General features: G+C 42.8%; 1 protein-coding gene across 3 annotated transcripts in view; it reads left to right on the top strand.

The window, feature by feature from the left end:
* The first annotated feature begins 5,300 nt into the window (after nucleotides 1-5,300).
* mboat2a (membrane bound O-acyltransferase domain containing 2a) overlaps nucleotides 5,301-20,038 on the top strand; it is a 74,260-nt gene continuing 59,522 nt past the window's right edge. Inside the window, exon 1 of one of the 3 annotated variants that reach the window (XM_045723373.2) lies at nucleotides 5,301-5,541. In XM_045723373.2, the coding sequence (XP_045579329.1) occupies nucleotides 5,458-5,541 (84 nt within the window). In that variant the 5' untranslated portion in view covers nucleotides 5,301-5,457. Of the gene's footprint in view, nucleotides 5,542-13,693; nucleotides 13,842-14,274; nucleotides 14,524-20,038 lie in introns of those variants that run through there. The other 2 variants (XM_014210199.3, XM_045723374.2) reach the window with 2 other exon arrangements.

Genomic DNA, 20,038 nt, shown 5'->3' with positions numbered 1-20,038 from the left:
ACACAGCCTGGAGGTGTGTTTTGGGTCATTGTCTTGTTGAAAAACTAATTATAGTCACACTAAGCGCAAACCAGATGGGATGGCGTATCGCTGCAGAATGCTGTGGTAGCCATGCTGGTTAAGTGTGCCTTGAATTCCAAATAAATTACAGACAGTTTCACCAGCAAAGCACCCCCACACCATCACACCACCTCCTCCTTGCTTCATGGTGGGAACCACACATACGGAGATCATCCGTTCACCTACTCTGCGTCTCACAAAGACACAGCGGTTGGAACCAAAAATCTCAAATTTGGACTCTTCAGACCAAAGGACAGATTTCCACCGCTCTAATTTCCATTGCTCATGTTTCTTGGCCCAAGCAAGTCTCTTCTCATTATTGGTGTCCTTCATTAGTGGTTTCTTTCAGCAATTTGACCTTGAAGGCCTGATTCACGCAGTCTCCTCTGATAGTTGATGTTGAGACATGTCTGTTACTTGATCTCTGTGAAGCGTTTATTTGGCTGCAATCTGAGGTGCAGAAGATAATGAACTTATCCTCTGCAGCAGAGGTAACTCTGGGTCTTCCTTTCCTGTGGTGGTCCTCATGAGAGCCAGTTTCATCAATGTGAAAAAATGTCAAGAACTTTGAAAGTTTTTTCAAGTGCAGTCGCAAAAACCATCAAGCGCTATAATGAAACTGACTCTCATTAGGATCGCCACCGGAATGGAAGACCCAGAGTTACCACTTACCTTCATGTCTTAAAGTAATGATGGACTGTAGTTTCTCTTTGCTTATTTGTGCTGTTCTTGGCATAATATGGACTTGGTATTTTACCAAATAGGGCTATCTTCTGTATACAACCCTGTCGTGTCTTTGGGTTACCATTAAACGGAAGATATGTTTATCAATTAGCTCCCTGTAATTATTATCACGCGATTAAACTGATTAATCGTTTAATTGTAATTAACTAGGAGATCGGGGCACCAAGGAGAATATTCAGATTACAAAGCTATACTTTTCCTAATATAACTTTCCTGTACTATAATATTATATTCTATTATAGTATAGGTCGATTATCTTCTAGTTTAAATGGTGTATTTACCTCTAGTCCAGTCTCATTCCAAACGTCGTAAATTGTTGTATCTGCACGAACCCAGTCTTTACTAAAATCATCCATACATCAATTGTCTTAAAATCATTTATTTACTACACTAAGTAATTAACAGAAAAACATACAAACAGTAATTATCGTCACAAAGGATTGGTATCGGAATGTGCCCTTGTTGGCTAAACAGGCAGGTCGGCCTGTTGAACAATGGATCATAAACGGTCAGGCTCAGAAGTTACACAGAGTTCATTAATATTAACAATTGACAATTGAAGGCTCACTCATTCAGGAACAATTGCAATCAATATATATTTACGCTCAGTGTGTCGTCGTTCTTTGTTGGAGAGTTCGGTTCTGTTGGGAAGTTTTGTCCGCGTTCTCTCTCTCTTGGTTAGAATGGATCTTTCAGAGCGACATTCATTAATGTCGTCATCGAATGGTTGTTTCGTTGGTCTTCGCGTTCAATTATATAATTTACTTAGCTGCAGACTAATAATTAATATCAAAGACTTATTCTTATTCTGTCGGTATCAATAGTCTAAAAGTTAACCACGTGGTATGGTTCACTTTCAGTAGAGGAATTGGATGTTAACCTATAGGCCACGGAGTGTAGGCCTGGTCTGGGGAAATGTAAATCAGGGGGGGTTTTATATAGTGCCCATAGAACAGCTTGTCAAATGACGCCTGGTCCTGTATGGGTCCCTGGGGGCGTGCCTATGACTGAGTTAGAATTGTATTTCTGTAACCAAATCTATCACATTACATCAGTACATAGCATCTCAATGTCTTACAAAAGCTTTATCCTTATTAATACATTCTATACAACCATTATGATGCTATTATATAAACAGTTTTATGGTAATATGGCTATATTGTCTCTTCTGAGTATCACAAAATTGTACCAAGCGGATCAGTTCGTAGCTGGATTCTTCACCAATCTTCCATACCTTCTCCAGAACACAAAATGTCGCTTGGCTCTCCAATTCTATGAGTTGGAAGAATTTCCTGTGTCTCTCTATGGGCCATGTGGCCAGAGACTCTCCTGGAATTTTAGAGTTTTTACGACCCTTTACACACAGGGTGGATTGGGGGAAGGTAGGTTGGGTGGTGGTGCAAACGGGAGGGGGGGGGGGGGGGTCAACTGTCCTCCCTGTACCAAAAGAGGCCAACGTCATGACAACCCATACCTTGTCACAACACAACTGATCATCTCAAACGCATTAAGAAGGAAAGAAATTCCACAAATTAACTTTTAACAAGGCACACCTGTTAATTGAAATACATTTCAGGTGACTACCTCATGAAGCTTGTTGAGAGAATGCCAAGAGTGTGCAAAGCTGTCATCAAGGCAAAGGGTGGCTACTTTGAATAATATAAAATATAAAATATATTTTGATTTGTTTAACACTTTTTTGTTTACTACATGATTCCCTATGTGTTATTTCATAGTTCTGATGTCTTCACTATTATTGTAGAATGTATAAAATAGTTAAAATAAAGAAAACCCCTGGAATGAGTAGGTATTTCCAAACTTTTGACTGGTACTGTATGTGATGTAGTACGCAATTTTTGGGGAGCACTATTGGCCCATGAATGCTACTTTCAAACCTACTAGCTGAAATTATACAAAAGTTCAACAGTAGATCTTTCATGTGTAAAATTCCATTTTTTTTTTTTTTACTTTCCCAGAATATTGCCAAGAATTGACAAAAGAGAACCATACATTCTCTGAATATTCTGAGAACTGCTTAAGTCACACAATTTTTGAGAACGTTCCCAGAATATTGTAAGAATATGACAGTAAATAGAAGCACATGGGAACTTTTCTGGAATTTTCTGCGGAAGTGCTGAAATTCCAGCCGAAGAATGCTGTTTTTAACATTCTCTGAACAATTTGAGAACATTAACAAAAATGTAATAAATAATTATAGGACAATCATGCTCTCAACAAGCTCTCAGGAACATATGGTTCTCAGATGGTTATGTGCTTGCTGGGAAGAGAGATTTTCTTTCATCCACCTCTGCACTGCCATGATGACGTAATGGCAAGACATTAGAAAATGCTTGTAAGTAGTGCCCCCTATTGGATTTCTATATCAGTACACAACTGAAATGTGGCAAGTATTACTGTTCCTAGTTTCAAGTTTTAATGTCACATGCAAAAGTAGAGTGAAATGTCTTTCTTGCTAACTCAAAACCCAACAATGCAATAATCAATAACTATGTATTACTAGAAAAAAAGATAAATAATGAAATATGAAATCACAATAAAGTAAGTAAGCATACTATACACAGGAAACATTTTAAAAGTATTCCAATACCATATTTACATGTGCAGGGATACTGGAGTGATGGAGGTAGATATGTATAGGGGTAAGGGGACTAGGCAACAGGATATACAGTAGCATCATGTTAAATGTCTTGTCTTAGATATCATAGCACTAATCTATTAAGTCTCGTAATTTGCTTAGCGCTTGAGCTACAGTGCAATATTTATAATTGTGGAACTACCATTTGCCAAGTTGAATGAAAAATAACTACACTATACCAATGAGGATCTCACTATGACAGATTTCAGTTGAAAACTCAAAATGTCTTAAGATATTAAGAGAAGAATGAACCCGGAGACCACTTAAAATCATCCCTTCTGCTTGCAACGTCCATCATGCCTGTCAAAACACCACAGTCAAGGGGATTTTTCTCTGCTCATCTCAGTGGAGAAAACTGTGTCATGGCAACTGGCGTGCTGCTACAAATTAGTGTGTCTCATAGGGCTGTGTACAGAGGAAGAGGGGGTGCCGTCTGTACAAGCAGCATGACATACTTCCTTGTCAAATGTCAATCATTCCTGTTGCTAACTGTCAGTTGGACATGTATCCACTAGTACAGAGGGAAGTGGAGAAATAAATAATTCATAGGTTATACTTAAGGTTGTAATTGCCTTTTTAATATGCAATTTCTAAGTAACCCACATACCTGGTAATTTCTGTATCATAAAACTAAGTGCTACCAGAGAGTCCATTATGGTCATTTCAATCCTGCTTGAACTGGTGAAAAAAAATATAGAAATACCCATATCACCTTGTCAACCCAAAATAATAGTTCAGATTACGTACAATTCATCAGAAACAAATTTGTGATAACCCCGTTGGACGATATTGTTGTTTTCAGTGAGGGTCCAATTATAAACACTTACACAGTTTATGGGGAGAGCATCACTGGGCAGAATGCAGTTTAATTATGGTATATAAGGTGAATGTGCCATATGTGATGTGCAATGCAGGCATATTTGTCAGCATTGTTGCAATGTATTGATTTGTTTTTTTTTGTCTAAAAATGGCCACCAGATGGAAATCACACACTGAATCTGTAGTTTACACTCAAATAAAGCAGTAGCAGTTGAAATGTTCAATTTAGCCTGCTTTCACCCTGGAGACAAAACAGATTGCAAATAAGTAAATGAAACCAGTTTTGGCAGGTAATAGTTTCTTATGGTCATCCAAAAATTAAACCAAGCTCAATGGGACAACAACAGAGGGGAAGCAGAAGATACACAGTAAAAACATTTTCCTGATACTGTAAGACATTTTAATAATTTTTGTAAAATTGTTCTGCTGAACGTTCATCCTGAAGGCAGAAAATGGAACGCTGTACTCAAAACAACTCAAGACTCGGAAATGTCACACTTGGAAACTCAGAAAACTGGGCCGCTTTCAAGACAACTGCGGAACTTCCAAGTTGTCTTGAAAGGACCAATGAACTCCGAGTTTCATGTTTGCAAAGTATCGGAGTAAACCTATAAGAAGCTCTATGCAAAAATCGTTCGCACATTTTTACTTGAAGGTTCCGAGTTGTTTTGAAAGCACAATTTCTCTTCTTCTTCGGAGTTTAACGGCGGTTGGTATCCAATATGTGTTGCATTACCGACCCCAACTGGACTATAATATACATCCATTATACTTTTAGAAAGAAAAAGGGAAAAGGATAAAAACGAAAAACATGCATATTCTCTTCTCCAAGTGGAATGCCACATATGTGCATGGGAGGAGTCCACATGAGATATCGGCATCATTTGATTCGTTTGGAAAAAGGTACATCATCGTTTCTGCTCCACCCACATAAATCTGATTGGTCATTTAAAAACACTTTCCCCACACCATAGGCCCAGAGATGTCATGGGGGGCTGGGAATATATCCCTCCGCCCATACTGTCTTTGTTGTCGTTGGTACTGTGGCTTTTGGTGGTGTTGGAACGCAGAAGACAACCATCAAGCCTGGTACTCCTTCGCAGCAGCAAAAGCACGTTATCAGCGGAGGAGAGTGAATCTGCGACGGTGAAGGGGAGCACGGATTCACGGACTCAATCATGGCTACCGAAACGACATCGTCCTGCACTGGCTCCAATTTACTGCAGCCCATAAGCGAGATAATCAATCTTCCGCTAGACCAGGTAAAAGTCGGGAATTTAAATTGGTTTCTATCTCCTTGGCGTTGACTTGTTACTGTAGCATGTTTTCTGTAGGAAGTGGTGAGCTTCGCTACGTTGTAGTTAGCCCCTGATCAGAATGCCGCCTAGTTTTCGAGAGCTACATCGTAGCGTGCTAGCTGAAATAACCTGATTGAATGCTGTCTTAAAATCAGAACGTCAGAGACTTTTAATTCACTAGAGATCGTTGCATTATTGTAACATTTCTTAGACTTACTAATATTCTTTACATTTATGAAGCGGTTGGAGAATTGGTTAGCTTTACCTCGCGCATTACTGAATGTTTTTGGATTGTCAACCGTATAATAACGTTACATAGGCCTTGCTTATTGAAAGTTAAATTAATTCAACACTATTTCCAGCTTGGCTGCGTCAGTGTTGCGAAACTTGTAGCTTAACCACTCCATTTTTTTTTTCTCAAGCAGACAAAGCTGGTCTACAAATGAAAAATCCTCTCAACCGAGTAGGCCTAATTCGTCATCCCTTTAATCAATTAAATTGATACAGTGTCTCCTGGCTAATCGCTTCTCGTTTTAATGCGATTAGACTACCACCATTCGTGTCAGACGGCTGACGTAGCCCACCAATTGTGTAACAAGGTGTGGTCCATTGATAACTATTGCAATATGGGCCTATCAATCAAACAATATAGTGAGTAGTTGTTTTGACGTTGTACTCAAGCACACGCACACACTAACAGCGGGCCTCACTGCTCCTCTGCTGTGTCACTGGTATGTCACAACCATATCAAACTGTATCCTCCAGAGATGGCCTGGAGGTGTGTACAGCAGCATCTAAACTCAGCCCAAAAAATAAACGTCCACTCACTGTCAACTGCGTTTATTTTCAGCAAACTTAACATGTGTAAATATTTGTATGAACATAAGATTAAGCAACTGAGACATATAAACTGAACAAGTTCCACAGACATGTGACTAACAAATGGAATAATGTGTCCCTGAACAAAGGGGGGGTCAAAATCAAAAGTAAGTCAGTATCTGGTGTGGCCACCAGCTGCATTAAGTACTGCAGTGCATCTCCTCCTCGTGGACTGCACCAGATTTGACAGTTCTTACTGTGAGATGTTACCCCACTCTTCCACCAAGACACCTGTAAGTTCCCGGACATTTCTGTGGGGAATGGCCTTTGCCCTCACCCTCCGATCCAACAGGTCCCAGACGTGCTCAATGGGATTGAGATCCGGGCTCTTCGCTGGCCATGGCAGAACACTGATATTCCTGTCTTGCAGGAAATCACGCACAGAACGAGCAGTATGGCTGGTGGCATTGTCATGCTGGAGGGTCATGTCAGGATGAGCCTGCAGGAAGGGTACCACATGAGGGAGGAGGATGTCTTCCCTGTAACGCACAGCGCTGAGATTGCCTGCAATGACAACAAGCTCAGTCCGATGATGCTGTGACACACCGCCCCAGACCATGACGGACCCTCCACCTCCAATTCGATCCCGCTCCAGAGTACAGGCCTCGGTGTAACGCTCATTCCTTTGACGATAAACGCGAATCCGACCATCACCCCTGGTGAGACAAAACCGCGACTCGTCAGTGAAGAGCACTTTTTGCCAGTCCTGTCTGGTCCAGCGACGGTGGCTTTGTGCCCATAGCCGAGGTTGTTTCCGGTGATGTCTGGTGAGGACCTGCCTTACAACAGGCCTACAAGCCCTCAGTCCAGCCTCTCTCAGCCTATTGTGGACAGTCTGAGCACTGATGGAGGGATTGTGCATTCCTGGTGTAACTCGGGCAGTTGTTGTTGCCGTCCTGTACCTGTCCCGCAGGTGTGATGTTCAGATGTACCGATCCTGTGCAGGTATTGTTACACGTGGTCTGCCACTGCGAGGACGATCAGCTGTCTGTCCTCTCTCCCTGTAGCGCTGTCTTAGGCGTCTCAGAGTACAGACATTGCAATTTATTGCCCGGGCCACATCTGCAGAGGCAGCATGCCTAAGGCACGTTCACGCAGATGAGCAGGGACCCTGGGCATCTTTCTTTTGGTGTTTTTCAGTCAGTAGAAAGGCCTCTTTAGGATCCTAAGTTTACATAACTGTGACCTTAATTGCCTACTGTCTGTAAGCTGTTAGTGTCTTAACAACTGTTCCACAGGTGCATTTTCATTCATTGTTTATGGTTCATTGAACAAGCATGGGAAACAGTGTTTAAACCCTTTACAATGAAGATATTTGGATTTTTACAAATTATCTTTGGAAGGCAGGGTCCTGAAATTGTAACCTTTCTTTTTTTGCCTGAGTTTACCTCTCAGACCGCTTAGCCTGCTGGATCAGTTGTAAGCAGTCACTAGGAATAACTGCTTCAGAACCCAACCACCTGAAAAAACAGTTGGTCCCTCTAAACACCCCTTGTTTCTAATGATCAGCTTTCATCTGTTTCATTTCAGTATTGTAGCACATTTATGTTTGGATGGGGACAGTAAACCAATTTTGTTCCAAAGGTCAATATGAACACTTGTCGTGTCCTGTCGCTATCACTGAAATTGTCCTCTACAACAGTGCAGCTGTGGGAAAATGGATTTTGTCTCACTCTTTTTCGCAGCTGTTTCGTCCATTTTGACACACTGCTTGTTTGCTTTTATACCACCTCTGGTGGAAAAATCGATGGATGTTTTCGCAACCACCTGCATTTCATGGAGCCCGTAATTTCTTTCTTGTCTCTAATCTCTCTGGGATCGCACATTTACAAACGAGAGGATTTTTTTTTTTTTTTTTTACCTCAGTCCCACTCACCAGGGAGAAAAAGGCTACCTTAGAATGAGTCACTAACGTTCCCTGTGGAATTACAGGAAGCTTTGTCCTGGCCTACTTAAAAGCCATCAGGTCGTGAGAGTTTACCTGCAAAGAGCATGAGCGGAATCTGCCAACAGATTGTCCATCAGGTGAAGAGAGTTTGGCCATTGCAGTTTCAACCAAAAGGCAAGACCACATCATGAAATGAAATACAGGGAGGAACACGATGTCCTCCTCTAAAGTTGCTTACTCTACATAAAAAATAAAAAAAAGTAACCTTTTATTTAACTAGGCAAGTCAGTTAAGAACAAATTCTTATTAAATAAAAATAACGTGCTCTCTCGGCCATGCACTTGGAAACACTACAGCCAAAATGGGAGCCACTAGAAAAACTACAACTTCTCCCTCATTTTACACTAATATTGAATTAGTGTTCACTAGAAGCTTGAAAACACTATCAACTGTTAAACTGGGGTTTATTTACATTTTCATTAAATCGATGCAAACTTTGTAAAACTACTACCTCCCCTCCAGACCCTCTCAGTATTGCTGGTCATTACTCCAAAATGTCTCAGTATAACTCCAAACCCTCTGTGGATTTCTGGTCACTACTCCTCCAAAGGCCAATCACTCTTTTTTTACTCTGAACAAATCTCATATCGCTCTCAGAGCAGTCAGATTTGGGCCAAATGTTTTTAGTTTTTATTTTACCTTTATTTAACTAAGTCAGTTAAGAACAAATTCTTATTTTCAATGACCTAGGAACAGTGGCCATAATGACCATCAGTCATGAGGGACTGGTGCATTTCACAAAATAGATATAATCATGAGGGAGGAAAATTATGTGGATATATTGAAGCAACATCTCAAGACATCAGTCAGGAAGTTAAAGCTTGGTTGCAAATGGGTCTTCCAAATGGACAATGACCCCAAGCATACATCCAAAGTTGTGGCAAAATGCTTAAGGACAACAAAGTCAAAGTATTGGAGTGGCCATCACAAAGCCCTAACCTCAATCCTATAGAAAATTTGTGGGCAGAACTGAAAAAGTGTGTGAGCAAGGAGGCCTACAAACCTGACTCAGTTACACAGCTCTGTCAGGACAAATGGGCCAAAATTCACCCAACTTATTGTGGGAAGCTTGTGGAAGGCTACCTGAAACAATTTGACCCAAGTTAAACAATTTAAAGGCAATGCTACCAAACACTCAATTAGTATATGTAAACTTCTGACCCACTGGGAATGTGATGAAAGAAATAAAAGCTGAAATAAATCATTCTCTCTACTATTATTCTGACATTTCACATTATTAAAATAAAGTGGTGATCCTAACTGACCTAAGACAGGGAATTTTTACTAAGATTAAATGTCAGGAAAGGTGAAAAACTGAGTTTAAATGTATTTGGCTAAGATGTATGTACATTTCCAACTTCAACTGTACATACGGTGTGCTACAGTAGAAACAACACGAGTGCCTTAATACATTATCATAGTTTCTCTATATCATCTTGATAGGAATGCACACATGTCCAATGTTGTTTTTGTAATTATTATTATTATTAAGGAAAACCACAATGAAGGCAATGGGAGCACCAGCTGGAAAATGTGCCAGGGGGAAAGAGATGGTGCATGTTTTGTTCTGACTGGGGATGTCTGCATACTTGATCTGGGGAAACACTGGAAAAGTGCTTGGGCTATCGCCGAAGAGAGATGTTTGTCCGGCTCAGTAATGCCTCAAATGTAAATTGTCCGTAACAGTTAAATGGTCTATGTGAATGAATGAGGAGGCGGAACATGCCTCAATTCAAACTGTTAGAAAATAATTAGAAATTGATAAGTTGAAACAGCCTATAGATAATTAGCAGGCAGCTTGCCTTGGTTTGAAGGCGGCGTGGGTTAACTGTCCTGTTGCGTAACAATCACATTTTGGAACAGTGAGTGCATTCTGACATCACGTGCATAAAAAATACTCACGCTGGGGCGACCGTTAGAGGTATTTGGAACTCACACGTGAAAAGGTCAGGGGAAGGGTTAGCGAACTTGCAAAGTAGCTAAAAAGTAGTAAGTAGTTAAAAATACCTAATTAGCTAAAATGCAAAAGTTGTCTGTGATGAGATTCAAACTCGTCACCTTTGATTGAGCTGAAGGGCAATATTTTGTGCTGCATTGAATATAGCTAACATGATTAGGTGGGGAAGAGAATAATTTAGAGGGGAGTGTGGCTACCAGAATTACATGGGTCCAGAATGAACATGGAACCGTTTTGGATTACAATGGTCTCGCTGTTTATTTAGTTACCATCTGAAGTTATTATGCCTCTAACCTCCTGAGCTGTTGGAATGGCCTTCTGCATTAGGATGTAGTGTGTCCACAGTGAGCCTTCATGGCTCTCTGCCTGTAATGCCTCCTAAGTTTATCGAGGCAGCATGCGTCACATAGCTTTAGCATAGTGTTAGCATGCTAGTCAAAGGCAATGGAATTGAAACCCTCCCCAACCCCCTTTCATTGGATTGTAATTGCAAACCATTGTCTAATAGAGACAGTTGATATGTACATTTTTTTTTCCATCTCATCTTCTATGATTTGATTTGAGGAGCACCTGCCACAATTTGTCACTCACCAGTCGGACAGTGAGTTTCAGACCACGTTTTAGCACCTCAAACTGTAAATCTGTGTCACTCCTGCCTTTTTATGATTTATGCCAACCCCAGCAGCAGTGCAGACCGTGTGTCTGGATCATAACACATTGTTGTGTTTATGTTATTGTCATCTTTTGGAGACGTTAATAGCTCTGAAATACGACGGCAACTCTCCTTCTGCTGACTCCTCTACAAGTTTGAGTCTGGATTTTTAAGGAACTGCAAACTATGCTAAAGCCATGTTTAATATTCATGGTGCTGTGACCCGTGTCATCCAAAACAGTTCCACCGGGGTAAATAGGTGACAACTAAGGTTTGATTGAGCTGATTCCGTCATTGTTAAAGATTAAGACGGCGACGGTGAGGATGTCTGACATCTCTTCCAGGCTTTGGGTTTTGCATCGCCTTCATGCACCAATAAAAAGTCAATCTTCGTATTGATGCAGCACAGCCTTAAGTAGTACAACTTGCATTGTCATCAAAATACTTCCATTTTTTTGCTTGCTGTGTAGAATCAATCTGTGGTGTTTGTACCTCCATGAAGTTTCTATTGATTCCATTCAGCCAGATCACCCCTGTAATAAAGGGGTGCATTCTCATTCCTTGAGGCGATGGAGAAATGAAATGCCGGAGTTATGGGCCTGGAGAAGATGTGGCGTGTGATGGCACATCTGTGGATAAACCGATGTAATATTAGCCTATTACATTAGATCTAGTTTTAATGTTCTAGCATACCCTTTTTCTAGCAATTATCACTGATACTCATTTTAAACTCTTGTTAAAAGAGGTTAACCAGTTCCACTGCTGGATATTAACATGAATAAACTGTAGCCTTGAAAGGTACCACTTCTTGATGAGTGGTGTTGTATGGACCTCTCAGATATGAAATGGTTCAATGTTTGTTCTCCACAGCCCCTGGCCATGTGATGCGGGCTAGTGCTAAAAGTCTGCCCTGTTCCATTTTTCTGAACACTTCAGCCTTCCCTTTGCCATGGCAAGTGGTATCCTAGCAACCGGCTTTGTGTTACCGGGGAGAGCGATATTGTACAGTTTCGGAGTGTTTATTCCTCTGATTTGTTTTCATTTTCTCTACGAAACCGGAGTTGGATTATGTACGATGACACCAGTGCTTATGTCTCGCCATCATTTGACGGACTTATGGGAGTTAAAACCATCGGACCCCCTGACCTGTCGACATGCACGACGCGAAATACATTAAGCTCTGCTTACTGATTTCAGGATCAGCTAATCTAGTGTAACCTAATACCTAGAGAGGAAGTCCAGTGAAGCCCTCACACATTGGTGGAATTGAAGAGACCTGTGTGTTTTAGTCAACCATCCTCCCATGTATGACTTGCCTTTTCAAGCATCATTTTGCAACTTCCAGCCCAGCTATAAAAAGGCCCAAAACTCCTCCTGACCAAACCTAGTCATCACACTCTACTGTAAACCACTGTGTCTTATGAATGTGAAAACTCAGGTCAAATCTATTGAGTTGCAGTTGTCTATGGAGGCAGATTTTAGCCTAGTTGAAATAATATTGGCCTAAATTCACATTGCTTTTGTTGTGTGCAGGTCTTGCTCGGTTCCTGCCCTGATACGATCTGATACGATATGATGTAGCTATTGAGGTCTATTCTTTTAGCTGTTTCACAGGTTTTTGGAGTAATTACGCAATTGAAAACTTGTCTGTCGGTTGAAGAGTAACAATATGGGTTTATCGTAGCAGTGAAGTCATCTTGCTCGCATCGCTTTCTGGGAACCTTTCTCCTCCAACACATGCCATTAAACAACCATTCAGTGGGATTTGCGCTGTCCTCCGCTGATGAACAAGACAACACTTTCACAATCACTGCCATTTTCCCCGGAGGTTTAATTTTACGCACTGAAGGGTTTAATTTGTCAGCTGACTGGGGATAGACTCCCTGTCTGTGGGATAACCTTCAGCAAACTGCAATAGTTGCCAAACCCATAGCAGTCTAGACCTACACCTTATTTATGATAGTGGTTGCTCTGCAGTTATTGCTATGATTTAAGGTAGCCAACTAAAAGCACTGTATTAGGCTAATCGTAGCACATCTCTTTCTTTGTAAGGGAGGATTATTCTAATGCTTTTAGCATTAGTAGAGGCTAGCCTATTTGTTTGGCTTGCTGGTGTACCTGTTCCATTTTTGTCTGTATTTGTTTGAGATGTAGGCTAGGCTAATGTTCTTTTGGCCAGTGTTACATTGTGTCTGTGTTGCATTGGATATTAGTCATCTGAAGGCTAGTGTGACGGGGATACAATTGATTGGGTTTAACACTAGGGATGTTGCCATTTTATTTTTCTTATTTTCTTATTTTTATTTTATATTCCCCCCCAACCTCACGTCCTCATTCTAATTTGAGGGGGCAGCTGTCATAAGGGTGGGGCTATGTCCACATGGTATCCCAATGGACAGATACCCAACGTGGGATTCTGGCCAATGACATCGAGGCCCCCGTGAATGTGGTCCAGGGTAATTGATCCCGGTGTGTAGCTGAGGGTAATGGCTGTTCGTTTAGGATGCTTAAAATGTCCGTCACGGTGCTTATTTGTTGTGACCCGACAAAATCAACCTATGGAAATTTCACCACCAATGTCCCTTATTAACAGGCAGGATTTTCACTGGTCTCACCTGATACAAGCAAATCGTTCCAAAGGTACAAACCGATGATCTATCATGTGACCATAGCCAAAAGCAGGCTAGCAGTCTGACTTGGATTACTACAAGGTCGCTGAACGAGTGACAGAAAGCTGGTAACGAGAAACACCAAGGAGGATATGTATTAAATAAGAGAGAGAGGACTTTGGCAGCAAGGTCTTTTTAGGGTGTAAACGCTGGACATGGGTGAGTGATTTCAAAGCTATTTGACAGGTCTACTGCTGAGCTAGCGTTGCCAAACCGCACACCTTTGAACTTTCTGTACTGAATTAATGATTACAAAAGGATTGCGACTAAGGCCGTGTGTCTGAAATAAAAAGACAACAGTGAAAGTAGGGTTACGCATTTCAAACTTTAACACCCAAGTGCAGGCTGTTTCAAGTGTAATGTGTTTTCTAAAGAAAAAATAAATTCTCAGTGTTGTGTGAATTGAAAGGGGAGACGGTCAGCCCATTCCTCAGTCTCCCCACCCAAGGTTGGTCACGTGAAGCATTACAAACCTTTGAGTCACTGCCTCCACACTAGGACCCTGACACACACTAGGACCCTGACACACAATGTCCGAAGACAAACTCCTCTGCAGCACTGCCAAGAGGCAATCGGCTGGTTTCCTAAAGCCAGGTTGGTGTCACGGAAGGGGCCCCATTTTGTGTTTTTTTTTTTTTACTGGAGGCAATGACTTGGGCTCAAACCCAGGCATCGACCGCGGCTGTCACCCAGGCACTGCTGAAGTGAGTCAGGCTCCATGGTCTCTCCTCAAAAGCCTGAGAGGTGGATTCTAGAGTGTGAACTTGCCCTCACCCAGGATAAATGGAGTGGAATCATATTTGAACAAGTGTGTTAACAAAGTCCTGGAAAGACCTGAGCAGTAAGTAAACCGCTCAATGGTGTCGAGCTACACGTACCTAGCCTACAGTACATTTCCAGGACCCATTTGCCACTATACTTGTTAAAACAGGCTGCTTTGTCAACTGCTTCCTGACCTCGGGCTATGTTTCGTTTCCATAATTGCCGATGGATTTACGTGATCGTTACAGTGTACACAATGACATTATTGTGTAGTTGGTACAGCAGTTGTAAGTATTATGTAACGATATGTACTCGCACACCGTAGTGAGAGGTTTCTACTCTGAGCTGCTTGGGTCGGGCTGCTGCAGCACACTCCGAGCAACAGGACAACAGAGAAATAAACGTCAATATAAAACTATTGGCTATTTGGACTGTTGCCAGAACCATCCACGATCCTATTGAGGCTGTGCAACACGCCCCCTGGCCGACTAGAACACCTCACTCCTGCGTTGTCTGAGAGGGCTGCATCGGTGCCATTTAAGTCATATTAGCGATTTATAAGTCAGTGGAGCTGAGAGTTATGCGCATAACTTTGGAGTCATCAAACAATGGCCATTTTGAGAAAGGAAAATGGTATGGAGGGCACAGAGGGCAGAAACAAAGGCACATTCACTGAGTACATAGAAACACTGTACAGCTGTGGATGTAGACAATGCTTATCACTGTACATTGGGATTACACAAACCAACACATTTATATTGGCCATTTTTGTGGAGGAATATGTGAAACAACCCACATAGGCCTTCCTGTATTTTTCTTTGTCTGTCCCTGCCCCTCCCATCTCTCTCTCTCTCTCTCTCTCTCTCTCTGTGCTGTCAAATCAAATAACATTTAATTTGTCACGTGCCGAATACAACCGGTGTAGCCCTTACTGTGAGATGCTTACTTATAAGCCTTTAACCAAAAATGCAAAATTTTCTAAAAGAAGAAAATATTTTCTATAAATAAACTAAAGTCAGTAAAGTAACACAATAACGAGACTGTGAGTCAATGTGCAGGGGTACAGGTTAGTCGAAGTAATTGAGGTAATATGTACATGTAGGTAGGGGTAAAGTGACTATGCATAGATAATATACAGCGAGTAGCAGCAGCAAAAAAAAAAAGGGGTCAATGCAAATAACCCAGGTAGACATTTAACTGTTCAGCAGTCTTATGGCTTGGGGGTAGAAGCTGTTAAGGAGCCTTTTGGACTTAGACTGGTGCTCCGGTACCGCTTGATGTGCAGTAGCAGAGAACAGTATGACTAAGGTGACTGGAGTCTTTGACAATTTTTTTTAGGGCCTTCCTCTGACACTGCCTGGAATAGAGTTCCTGGATGGCAGGACGCTTGGCCCCAGTGATGTACTGGGCTGTACGCACTACCCTCTAGCGCCTTGCGGTTGGATGTCGAGCAGTTGCCATACCAAGCGGTGATGCAACCAGTCAGGATGGTCTCAATGGTGCAGCTGTAGAACTTTGAGTCTCTGGGGACCCATGTCAAGTCTTAGGTGTTGTCGTGCCGTCTTCTCAACAGTCTTGGTGTGTTTGGACCATGATAGTTTGTTAGTGATGTGGACGCCAAGGAATTTGAAGCTCTCGACCCACTCCACTACAGCCCCGTCAATGTGAATGGGGGCATACTCGACCCTCCTTTTCCTGTAGTCCATGATCAGCTTTTGTCTTGCTCATGTTGAGGGAGAGGTTGTTGTCCTGGCATCACACTGCCAGGTCACTGACCACCTCCCTATAGGCTGTCTCATCATTGTCGGTGATCAGGCCTACCACTGTTGTGTCGTCAGCAAACTTAATGATGGTGTTGGAGTCGTGCGTGGCCATGCAGTGTGTGCCCCCCCCCCCCGCTACTCTCTATTTATCATATATGCATAGTCACTTTAACTATACATTCATGTGCATACTACCTCAATTGGGCCGACCAACCAGTGCTCCCGCACATTGGCTAACTGGGCTATCTGCATTGTGTCCCACCACCCGCCAAACCCGCTTTTACGCTACTGCTACTCTCTGTTTATCATATATGCATTTTATTTCTTTACTTACCTACACACACACGCGCACACACCTTTTTTTTGCACTATTGGTTAGAGCCTGTAAGTAAGCATTTCACTGTAAGGTCTACACCTGTTGTATTCGGCACACGTGACAAATACACTTTGATTTGATGTGTGTCAGAAACCTAAAATAAGTCTCTAATGTTTGGTCTGGGTTAATGAGTTATATTTGGGTAGCTTGTCACACAAATGATGACCAGGCCTTGTGTTTAGTGGGAGCAATTTAGTTTTGAATGTGGTCGCTTTCAGTATACAAAGCTGCCTTTTTGGTAAGAGAAAGGATGCAGTGAGAAAGCTTGCTCAGTCTATGCTAACAGATTTTATGGGTGGTTGCAGGTGAATTTTTATTAGGCCTCACTCCATTTCTCAATATCCAAGGTACATACAGCCTGGCTCTGCACTGGCAGATCTTTTGTGTATTTGCCGGGGCTCGTATGTGTGTATTTGGCTGTGCAGAGAGCAGCGGGGCAGAGTGGATGGCAGAATGTACTAAGTAAGGTAGTATCTCCGGTAAGGCTGTGTGCTGGCAACCCTGTGAGGAATACCTGATGATCGTCTGGCTATTTATATGCCGGCCGTAGAGCCTGCCTGTGATCAGTGGGCCTGTGATCAGTGGATCTGCACAGAGATGAGAGCACCGCAGTCTGTGTGCGCCAGTGGTCCTTTCTTTGTGCTGGCGAGAGGTCATTTTTAAAGGAGTTGGAGCTCTGTGCTACACGGCACATTTCTCATTTCCATTCAGCATTACACTACCTCAAGCTATTACCTTCTTCTTTTTTCAGGTGCACATGCATAGCAAACTGTCGGAATAAATCCAAATGTAGGCCGTTCACATTTGCCGGACATTTTGTCAGTCCGGGTTTGTCCCGCTTTATGCTTTTTGTTAAGAGTACATTGTACCCTCACAGTGAATACACTTTAGTTGCATTGAATGTAGACTAAGGCTGATGAAACCCTGATTGTCAGGGTCTGCCTTGGAGAGATCCTCAAGTCATGACAGACGTTGCTTCTCTCTGCTCTTACCCAGACTGAAAGCTGAGCCATGGCATAAGCCAAGCCCCTGTCTGGCTTCTAGGGTGCATGTGCGTGTGCATCCATGAGTGTCTGCGTGTGAGTGGCATGTTTGATGTTTAACCAGAGCAGACATGCCACCCCTGCCTCCTCTTTTTTTCCCCGTGTCTCTTTCTCTCTTTCCCCTCTGCTAGGGGGAATGATGATGGGGGAAGAGGAGAGAAGTGTGGATGTGGAGATGAAAGTTGAAAACATGCAGTCTTGCAGTGGGGGGAAGGGGTGTTGGCCTTGAAGGAGGCTGTTATTAGATTTGAGAGTTGGGCTACTTAATTTCGAATACATTTTTGTGGCCAGTAGTATGTGGAAAGGTGTGGCTCTTCCTTGTCTTTGACACTGAAATAGGAATTCGGGGCTTTCTCCGTCATCACAGCACCAGTCTTGTACAGTACTACTTCATTCATAGGCCTAGTGTACAGTACTACTTCATTCATCTAGTATGAGTTGTCTAAGTGGGCGCCTGAGAGCGTACTTCCCTGAAGCTCCTGGGAGAGTGGATGAGCTTGAATAGGCCCAGATGGAGACAGGGCCCCACTGTGGTCCAGCACTATGAAAAGGCCAACCATGATCTTTCCAGGGGTGACTGCTGTGACATGGCTGTGTGGCTCCTGCTGATTCAGTTTTGATTTCCAAACACAGCCTTGTTGGCTATCGTCCAAGAAACGCAATAGAGGTTCAGGAAGATATGTCTCCCTCGGGGGGTATATCGATAATGTCATTTCATGATGTGCTTTTGTTTTTAAATCAAATATTTAATTGAGGAATTAACCTCAAGTAAACACTGTCAAGGTTTGTACTGTTTCAGTGACAAGGTAGCTTACGTCCTTGGCCTCCGTGTTATGCGTAAACAGATCCCCTGTTCACGTCTGACTTTTAATGTAGTCATAATATGCGTCTCGCAGCCGGTTTTGACTGATGCCCAAGGAAATGTACGAAGATTAGTATTCAAACCGGTCCTCTTCTCGCAACTCTCCTCCCTCTCCGTCTCACAACCTTCATTTATTTACACTCACGTTCATCAGCTGTTGTCGTTCTAGATTTGGATCTATGGACCCCGCCAACTCTCCTTTTCTCGAAGCAGTTCGCCAATGCACACGTTTTGTATGAGTCATCCTGTACCAGAGCAGACGCTAATAAGATGATAGTGGGGAATATGGCATAACGATATGCCACGGAAAAATAGCTAAATGCTAATGAGTGATGAGGCATTTTTTTTTTTCTCATCCTCCGACTCTTACTGAAGGGAGTTAGACCAGAATGAAAGTAGCGCTCCTTCAAAGAGAATTTCTGGGCTGTGGGCTTCTAATCTTGGCAGTGTGTGCGAAGGCAGTACTCTTTTGGGTTTAATGTAACCACATAGGAGTGTCTTTCTAAAGATATGCTGCTGGTAGTGATGTCATGGTTATGCATGGTTGTGCATGGTTATGCAAGGAGAATGCAGGCATTCGGTCAGATGAGTCTGTCATCTGCTGCTGTTTATCAGATGCTGAGAAGCGACGTGTGTGTGTGTGTGTGCGTGCGTGCGTACGTACGTACGTACATACACTGCTCAAAAAAATAAAGGGAACACTTAAACAACACAATGTAACTCCAAGTCAATCACACTTCTGTGAAATCAAACTGTCCACTTAGGAAGCAACACTGATTGACAATAAATTTCACATGCTGTTGTGCAAATGGAATAGACAACAGGTGGAAATTATAGGCAATTAGCAAGACACCCCCAGTAAAGGAGTGGTTCTGCAGTTGGTGACCACAGACCACTTCTCAGTTCCTATGCTTCCTGGCTTATGTTTTGGTCACTTTTGAATGCTGGCGGTGCTTTCACTCTAGTGGTAGCATGAGACGGAGTCTACAACCCACACAAGTGGCTCAGGTAATACAGCTCATCCAGGATGGCACATCAATGCGAGCTGTGGCAAGAAGGTTTGCTGTGTCTGTTGGCGTAGTGTCCAGAGCATGGAGGCGCTACCAGGAGACAGGCCAGTACATCAGGAGACGTGGAGGAGGCCGTAGAAGGGCAACAACCCAGCAGCAGGACCGCTACCTCCGCCTTTGTGCAAGGAGGAGCAGGAGAAGCACTGCCAGAGCCCTGCAAAATGACCTCCAGCAGGCCACAAATGTGCATGTGTCTGCTCAAACGGTCAGAAACAGACTCCATGAGAGCGGTATGAGGGACCGACGTCCACAGGTGGGGGTTGTGCTTATAGCCCAACACCGTGCAGGACGTTTGTGCTCTTCACAGATGAAAGCAGGTTCATACTGAGCACATGTGACAGACGTGACAGAGTCTGGAGACGCCGTGGAGAACTTTCTGCTGCCTGCAACATCCTCCAGCATGACCGGTTTGGCGGTGGGTCAGTCATGGTGTGGGGTGGCATTTCTTTGGGGGGCCACACAGCCCTCCATGTGCTCGCC

The sequence above is a fragment of the Salmo salar genome, chromosome 09 (genome assembly GCF_965601325.2).
Source record: "Salmo salar chromosome 09, fSalSal1, whole genome shotgun sequence".
NCBI classification, from domain to species: Eukaryota; Metazoa; Chordata; class Actinopteri; order Salmoniformes; family Salmonidae; genus Salmo; species Salmo salar.
This window is presented reverse-complemented; position numbering and strand designations above follow the sequence as displayed.